The sequence below is a fragment of the Physella acuta genome, unplaced genomic scaffold (genome assembly GCF_028476545.2).
Source record: "Physella acuta isolate Inbredline_101_S28 unplaced genomic scaffold, ASM2847654v3 ptg000524l, whole genome shotgun sequence".
NCBI lineage: Eukaryota > Metazoa > Mollusca > Gastropoda > Physidae > Physella > Physella acuta.
In genome coordinates this window covers 146628-156045 of record NW_026732043.1, presented here as the reverse complement: position 1 = coordinate 156045, position 9418 = coordinate 146628, and the positions used below count along the sequence as shown (strand labels likewise).

Below are 9418 nucleotides of genomic sequence, written 5' to 3'. Positions count from 1 at the left end.
GTATGTTTTACCTGTTTCTGAGACCTCGGCATAAGAAGGGATAAAGTGGTCAGTACTTTGCCCAGCCGTCTTTTTTTTTCCTAGCGAAAGTCATGTGCCCAACAGAGCTGGGTGGACTAAGTGATGCTTTTACAGACTTGAATCTGGAGTCTACTTTTGTAAAGCCATGAAAATTCAGCCTCCCTTTTATATCTCTCTTTCGAATGATGTCCGCCACGACATATTGTTAGCCCCCCCCCCCTCTTCTTACTTTTTGTTTATTTAGCCGTGACGCTTGTTTTCTGCTTTCTGTGTTACCATATATACAATATAACACTTTTTATTTGTTCTAAGGATTCTCGGTTATGTTTTTCTTACAATGCATTTGTATTCCACTCAGGCCTTAGCAATTTAAACAGCATGTCGTCCTTGTTGGTTTTTACCGGTTTCCGGTACCATCTCAATTAGACCGGTTAAGACTACTTCTTCAAACAGTAGATTTGGTCTCCATTTGTTGTTGACTATATGGGAGAAGACAGAGATCATCTACGAAATTACATGTCTATGTCCGTCACAGAGTTATTCTTCGCGGAGGGGGGGGGGGGGGGGCGAAGCAAGTCAGCCGCCCCACCCCTAGAACAAAATAAAATGTGTTTATTATATAGAACATATACTTTAACCTGATTAACCAGTGGTCTCTCTCCCCCCCCCCCCCCCTCTTCGAACTCCCCGGAAGTTTAAGCGCCACCCCCTATGACAAAAACCCACTGGTCTGTTGGATATGAAAAAAAATATTGTGAGAGCATCCTTTTTTGTGTTACTCTGATTTACACTTTAAAGATTTCTGATAACTTGTCAGTGTGTATAACAATTAACATTTTGAGTTGTGATATGATTGTTTGATAAGTGCGATAAGTTTACGTGCAACTGCCCAGCCTACAATATGAAATGCCTTTTTCATAATCTATAAACTATACAAATAGTATGGAAATCATTATGTGTAGGCTTACTACTACTGCTCGGTGATAATTCTGTTTTGCTTTGCCATATATTATATGTGCAGGAATAACATTTTCTTAACATGCAAGCTCCTAAGTAAATGTCCAAAACGTCCTTACCTATCTAACGATTATGATTCAATGCAGCACTCTGCTAAGTATTGATAGTTAGCCTAGGGCGCTGGTACGGATAATTGCGCCTCAGTGTACCAGATGCCATTATGCCAAAATTTAACTTTCTGGTTTAAATGAAATATTGTGAATATAATGTAAATAACCATACTCATGAAAATTTCATTAGTTTTCATATTCTTGCAGGTTAATGCTCACAGAAATAGGTGGGGGGAAATATTACAGCGAACAGTAGCCTATACTACTTTTACTTAACTCCCCTGGAAACGGATTGTTTATTATCGATTAGTTGCGTGTTCGTGAAAAGTGAGCGGAAACAAGCCTCGCGCGCAGAATTGTAGAGACTACTCACTGTTGCTAAAACGAGGTTCGCACAGTATGGCTGCCAATTGATAGAAATAAGGCTGTATTATGTATAACTTTGATATATTTCTCGCAGATCAGATACTAGTTAGAATAATCAAGGTGTGTTAACTGGAAGTGGATATAAGAACTCTCATGTTAATGAAAAGTTTTACTTTATCTTTTGAAATTTTTGCGTATCATAGCTTACTTTTTAACATAAATAATCGAAGTGAATCTCTCACCAAGTCTCATCAGTCTCATCACATCACACCCATTTCTTAGTGAATAAAGTACTATTTCGAAGATTTAAAAAAGAGTAGGTAGACTATCTAGATCTATACACTAGTCTATATTTTTAATTATCAGTTAGATCTAGATCTAGATCTAGAACTAGATATTTAATATTTTAGATAGACTATGAAGATAGTGAGTAGACTAGCTAAATTTGCTGTTTTAATTTTTATCCTTCTTGTCTGCAACATTTTTTTTTTAACCTTTGCCTTTAACTTTAATTTTTAATAAATGCAAAATATAACATTATAATCTAGATTCTAGATCTATACCTCTTTCCAGTATAGATCTATTCTAGATGTAGACATATAGATCTAATAAGATTCTAGATCTAGGCCTAATTAATTAATATTAAATTAAACATTTTTAGGCCTAATTTTAATTACATTTTTTTAATGTGGTCTACTGATGGAGTTTAATAAAGTTTAATTATCTAATCTAGATCTAGATCTTAGATCTAATTGCAAATTCTAGGGCCTTCAAAATTCTGGCCATATTTATTGTTGAAAATTTTAATTGATCTTTAGGGCTTAGGGCCTAAAATTTCTTTATATTATTGGTATAGGCCTATAGTACTTTTTTTAGTTTATTATTTGAGAATAGTGTAATTATTATGGTAGTATAGTTTAATAGTAAAAAAATGAAATATAAGCGATATAGGCTATCTATTTTAGTATTATCAATTAGATCTTGGTCCTATACAAATCTAGAAAGAGGATATTAACTTAAATAGCTGTACCAATCATTAACTAACTTGTAATTTTGGTTAGTTTATTTTACACTTCATGGACACTGGTTGTTTGCACAGGGATTCTTGATCTAAGTTTGATATAACATGAGCTTTATGGATTTTCAAACTATTATATCTGGTTAATTATAATTAATGTATTCCACGGTTTGCTAAGGTTGCATGATGCTCTTTAGCAGTTTGAATGCAAGTGCCACCAGTTAACATAAAAACTGATTTTAACACTAATGATGAAAGATGATAATAATGACTAACAAAATATAATCAAACACACCCTTTATTTTTATTGTTAAATAAGTCAGTTTAGCTACATCGTGTAGGGATTTTTAAAAATTTCTATTTTAAAAAAAAAACATCTTTAATTTAACATTTATTTTTGTTAAAATACTCTATCATATTATGCACTTTAGTAACTGTATAAACATTTTCCCACAAAATTATCTCAAATTTTTATATTTCAGGTCATGTAGACTGCAAATCAATGTAGTGTGTGGAGTATAGAAATTGTGCTGTTGAAGTCTATTGAGTGTGAAAATAACTTCAATTTTATCAATCATAACTAATGATGCTTAAGAAGGATAGGCATCTATAATAGGATTCCATCTTTTTATTTTCTTAAATGATAGATGGTAGAAATTTAAAGGGTCTTAATACCCTTTACTATACATGCCCTTCCATATGGGTATCTGGAAAAGACTTCAGAACAGGGCATACATTGTCCTAGCTATTTAAAGCCGAAGATTCAAGCAGATTGCTTACTCTAGTACACAGCTATCATAATGCCATCAATATCAACAGAGAGCGCCTCAAGTTGTAAAGTAGGAGATAGAGAATGGTATTCATTCCTTGCCTCCAGCTTGGTAACTTTTGGAAGTGGTTTTTTTGTGATTCTGATCTACCGTATTGTGGTGTGGCTATGTTGTAGGAAGAAAAAATGTTTGAATGTAGCCTCATCTAGTGCAAAGGCAAATTTGGATCAAAAGCACTTTCTGAAGTCATCAGATCCAGAAATAGGATGGATGACAGAGGCAAAAGACTGGGCTGGAGAATTAATATCAGGGCAGACAACAACAGGACGAATACTTGTAAGTGGATTACATTTTTTACACTTAAAAAGTGTTTATATTTAAATTAAATTAAACTAAAAACCTGTCTGTTAAATTTCCAATTTAAGCTGTTCCTATTTTTAAAACCTATTTGCTTTTTTAAACTATTTAAAATATATTATTATATTATTAATATACTTTATGAATACAGATTAGTTGTTGTGATGAGTGCTAATGCAATGCACAAAGTAATTCTTCAATGAGACAAATTTCTTTTTGACTACTTTTTTAAATGAGAAAATTCAAATTAAATAAAACATATTTATAGAATACTTATTCACACTTTGCTTTTTCTGTAGGTAGGACTGGTGTTTTTGCTGAGTATAGCATCTTTGATAATATATTTTATTGATGCATCGTAAGTATTGTATTTAAGTTACCTGTTCAGAATTGTAAAAGCTACATTGATTAGTTTTTGTCCCCTCATACAATGTATTTTGACTGAGTGCTAGGTTTAGTGTAATTATTAAAACAAAAATCTAATAAAAATAATTTCAAATTTCATAAAGTTCATTATTTTGTATTGTATTGCTATTAATCCAAATTTTTACAACTAATTTTTTTCCCACAGTACGAACACAACAGTTGAAACGTGTCTCCCCTGGTCTTCCAGTACTACTCAACAAGTAGACTTGGCATTCAATGTTTTTTTTATGATTTATTTTTTTATTAGGGTAAGCTGTTTTCTTGTACTCAAGTTTATTTTATCTTGTTTATGCACACATAATTACTAATACATAAATTCTACTTTATAGCTAATATTTTAAAGTTTAACTCTTAAAAATAAATTAAATGTTATGAAGTTGCTAGTTAATATTAGTATATGATATTTATAGATGATTACTTCCTCCCTTTTACTTGATAAATTAGTTTGTCACCAAAGTGGGCTTAAATATCTCAAAACTTTCAACACATAGATGGATTTTGCTTTTGAATGGAATTTCAAAGCTCTGTCATGTATGCTTTGAAATTTAGGAATTGAGATACATTGCAAACTTTAAAAATGTTAAATGTTCAGTTCATGCTAATTGTAAAATAAGATATCAATTTTTTTTTCAGTTTGTTGCAGCTAACGATAAATTGTGGTTTTGGGTAGAACTTTTTTCATTTGTGGATTACTTTACAATACCACCATCCTTTGTTGCCATTTATCTTGATAGGAACTGGCTAGGTAAGAGCTCCTTTTCATGTTTCACTGTTGATTTTATTCAATTTAAACTAAGTTTCATGTTCCAGTTTTTATTAATTATATATTATTTATTTTTGTGTTTAAGAAAATTAAGATACTGCACATTGTTTTTGATACCTTCATTTTCTAGTCATTTAAAAAAAAGTATAACACTAAAACAAAAATACAGACATATCTAATGGTGTTGGATTTCTATACATTTTTTAAACTGACTTACACAAATTTTGTTTAAATGCAAATTACAATCATTTTTATTGTTAACCAACTAAGGTTACTTAATCATTTAATTCCAATCTCCTGCAGCTAATCAAACTAAATTTGTCTGTTTATTTATTTATTGAGCAATAAAACTTCAAATGTTTTAGGATGTCATATCCTAATATTATATCAAACAGCTTCTTGGATTAGCTAAAACTTAAGTAGACGTGAGTAGTAGTTTTCTGCCATCCAGAACACAACAGAACACCATACTCAATCACTATATTTTATTTGTAGAAGAGCTATAGACATACTCATACAACACACTGCATTGCATTCTGTTTGAGCACTTGTATTTGTATGCCATTTTGCCATAATGCACATACTGTATAAAAAGTAAATAGGACATTTTCTTTACTCACTTCCTACAGCTTATACTGATAAATAACATTTTTTAGACCACCATAAACATATTATTAAACCCTCCCCTCCCATCCACCCTACAAATCACAACACAATTGTTTATAAGGATGCAATCTCAATGACACCCCCACTTCAAAGTGCATTTTATGAGGCATGTAGCTTTTTTGGGAGCTTGATCATTGTGGATGTTGATTCAAGTCTGCTAATACTATTAGGCAGTTGCCAGTCTTCATCTTAACTGTCTTCCTCTGTATTTGGGGAGAAAAATGATAGTTTTTCTCACCAGTTGTTCAAATTTGTTCAGCTAAATCCTGCTTCCATTCTTTTTCAAATATGAAAATCCACTGCTAAGCAAATACCACACTTGTAGTTAACAGTTTTGTTATGACATTTAGGAATGCAACCTTTGCACAGAATAATTATTTCCTATAAATATCAGAAAAAAAGTTGTTTTTTTCTCCCATAATAATGTTGTTGAACTAAATTAAGTAGGGCCAAGAGCTTATGAATGGCTATAACCTACACAATTTAAATAGTCATGACTCAGGCCAATTATTCTGTGGCAGAGAATTTCACTTCCTCACTCTAATTCAGCACCGTTTGTATGAAAAAGAGAGAAAGGGAGATAATTTCTTGTTTTACTGTTATTCGTGTTTATCACAGCAGTAGAGGTGTAAGCTGAATCTAATTGATGGGGTTGTTTAAGCTAGCGATAGGCGACAGTAGGTTTCTTTTTAGTTGTTTTTTTTTGTTTGGATATAAATTTGGGGTAAATGATGGGGGGAATTCGGATTGTAGACTACTAATACTTTTGAAGTCTATAAAACACTTTAAAGGAGAATACTGTTCCCATAAATATAAATACTGACACAATAAATGTTTACGCTATTTCACTCACTTTTGTCTCTCTTCTCCTACCCCTCCCCTGCTCATTACACCGTAACCTGTAACCTATCACCTGGCGCAAAAGCAATGCTTTTTGCCCACCTGTTCAACCTTATTGTGCTCTACTACATTTGTATTAGTTGTCGGTGAGAGGGTGTGTGTATTTTGTTTGAATGACGTGTTTTTTTAAATGGTGCTCTAAGCACTTTACCTGCCGCCTTTTCAGATTTTCTGTTTTATCAGTGTTAAACTCATCTTCAATTTCGTTCAAAAAACTGTATCGTATCATTTTTTTAAAAGCCCCACCCACATACTCTCGATACCTCTTTACCCATGACTTTTTTGTGGAGTCTGATTTGCTACACCTTCTGTGCGATGTTTACTTTACTTGGTTAAGAAATGATCAATATCTAGCCGCAACACTAAAAATAGAGATCATGTTGAAATCGAATTTTAGAAATGCAGGTATTTGTAGAAAACACTGTACGACCTTCGTTATCTATAAGATAACGTTCTGTCGGCAGAAAATCTATCACGAAATTCCCCGGACTCTCGCTTCACCCTGCATATTCCATCCAGTCCCTCACACTCCCGCCCCTCATCTTAAAACTTTGCCCCGCCCAAATCTAGACCCATTAATCACAGCTAAACCTCCCCTTCCTCATTATCCCCTATTTCTTACTTCAGTTAAATTTAAAAAAAAAATTGAACGTGTTATTTATGAAAACATGTTTATAAGCAGGACATTACACATAGACACCCCCTTGACACCTTAGCTCCATTATGTCAATGAACCAAAATTACATTTTAATTCAAAACTTTAAAGCCAATAATAATTGACTACTGTCTTCGATCAAAATGCCCATAGTAGGTGCATTTTTAAAGTTGGCAACTTGTCCTACAGCAGCATCAAATTAAAAAAAAAAATGGTTAAAGATTTGAAGTATCGTTATGCCTCTTGCCAAATCCTTTCATTTAGGCCTACCGTTTAACAGGGTTTAAGCGGCCTTTTAACTTCTTCAACGTTAACGTAACTATCAAATGCAAGAGATGTACCAGTTACACATTTTTTAAATGGGCTGGCCCATCTCACCTAGAATGTATCGTATTTTCTTTTATAAAGTGCGTCCATAAACACGGAAATGCCCTCCTTGATACCATAGTTACAGCACTGCTACAACCTTCCAAAGTCACACCTAAAATTTGCTTTCTTATTTTTAAAAGATGATTTTAAAAAAATAGTGTATTTTAAATTTTAATCGATATCTGTTGATTTTAAAAAACAGTGTATTTTAAATTTTAATCAATATTTGTTGATCCTAATTGAGACTTTTATTGAAAAAAAAAGTCCCGATTTGATAGCCATTTAGAATAGAAATGTAAATGATGGACACGATCATGATTGTTGGGAATATATTTTGTTCACAAAAAAGTAGTCTCATACAAAAACAATTTTCAAGGCTAGCGATACAAGCCAATATTCCCCTCGTCCTTTCAACTGTTAAATAAGTAGGCGGCCGCGAATTATTGTTATGGCTTTTAACCCCCCCCCCCCCCCCCTACAACTATTGATTATTTAACTATTATTGAATGCATCACATATGGTGCGATGATAAAGAGGAGTTTAATTCATTAAAAAAAATTATTTGATGTTTGTAATAGATCACCTTAAGTTGGAAAAATTCGACTGTTTACCGTGACGATAGAAGCCCGATCTTTAACTCTAAGTAATTACTAGAACCCCTGTTTGAAAACCACCGTTTTATCATGATGTCAAAAATTTGTTTTAATGAAATAAAAGTGTTTAGGCTGCTATCAATGCCAATTTTTAAGAATATGCTAACTTTTTCGTGCGCATATTTATCTTAAAGCTTTATAACAATAACATTTCTGTGATTTACCACATTCCCACGCCGTTACAAGCAATGGCACACTTTTAAGATTTAAAAATCTACGAATAACATAACTATATACGAAATAATTTTCATAAGTTTTCATTAGCAAACATGGCAAGCCATATTTTGCGATTAAAAGAAAATGTAAGACTGTTGTGACAACTTCATTAAACAAGCATTGCTAATGGTAAATTTAAAAGATAGAGTACAGAAAATCAAATGCAGTGTTACATTGCTGTATATCTCACTTCCCATATAGTTCTAGTATAAGACAATATAGGCTAATAATTGATAAACCACACCCTTCCCATTCGTGTTTTATAATATGCACACGATCCCTGACAAATACGTGGGCATAGTAGTAGTTTTCTTGAATTACTCGGCTATTCGTACGCCACTGCCCCCTCCACCAAAACTGCATACCTAAGATCATACCCCCAAAGATTACTGTTTATTTACACGATAACCTATTAATAAGATAAAACGTATGTTCTTTAGCTGTCCAAAACGTATACGTTAGTGCGTTCAATTTGGATTGTCGTTTATTTCTACTGGCTATTAACCAATTATAATTGTTTTTTAGATGCTAGAGTTAATATAAAGATAATAGATATAGGTATGTTTATATTTTTCTGTTTCCGCCGTCACGAAATCCTCAAAAACTTCTCAGTGACCATTGTTTATCCTCGCTAATAAAGATGGCTCACATTAATTGATAGTCGTTATACATGATGGATTGGCATTTATAAACAATTATTTTATCTGGTAAATAAACGGTTTTGTATAAATATAATGTGCTTTGGTGTATGAGTATTGCCATAAATACTGAGAGAATTGCTTTCTATCAGGCACTGTTTGTGAGCCCTATAACTAAGAAAGCACGTCGTGAGTGCCAGTTACATTATTTTGGCAGAATTCCGACATTTCGCCCTCACGTTTGGCAGCTCTATAAAAAAAAGTAGGCCTATATAGAAATGTGGGGTTTCTGAAACAAACGGTGCTAGAGAAAAATAAATATCTCTCATCTGGTGTATGTTGCTCTTATTGAAGTCTTTAATATCTCAAGGCTAATATTGGCGATTTCTCCATAAGTTTACTGTATAATGCACTTACGTTAAAAATAGGCTTACTTTAAAATTCTAGTTGTAGGCCCAAGTGTTAGTCAATACGTATCCGATGATAATTCCTATTGTGTATTTGGCTATGCATTTGTGTGTGTGTGTGTGTCT

At 32.8% G+C, this 9418-nt stretch overlaps 1 protein-coding gene across 10 annotated transcripts in view; it reads left to right on the top strand.

The window, feature by feature from the left end:
• The first annotated feature begins 1453 nt into the window (after positions 1 to 1453).
• The window catches only part of LOC131945103 (calcium-activated potassium channel slowpoke), a 39977-nt gene continuing 32012 nt past the window's right edge, over positions 1454 to 9418 (top strand). For all 10 annotated transcript variants that reach the window (XR_009387108.1, XM_059306096.1, XM_059306094.1 and 7 more), the window contains exons 1-5: positions 1454 to 1574; positions 2955 to 3578; positions 3899 to 3957; positions 4171 to 4273; positions 4659 to 4770. Coding sequence is in view for 9 of the 10 variants with exons in the window: in XM_059306096.1 (XP_059162079.1) it covers positions 3273 to 3578; positions 3899 to 3957; positions 4171 to 4273; positions 4659 to 4770 (580 nt within the window). In the remaining variant the exon portion in view is untranslated. The remainder of the gene's footprint in view (positions 1575 to 2954; positions 3579 to 3898; positions 3958 to 4170; positions 4274 to 4658; positions 4771 to 9418) is intronic.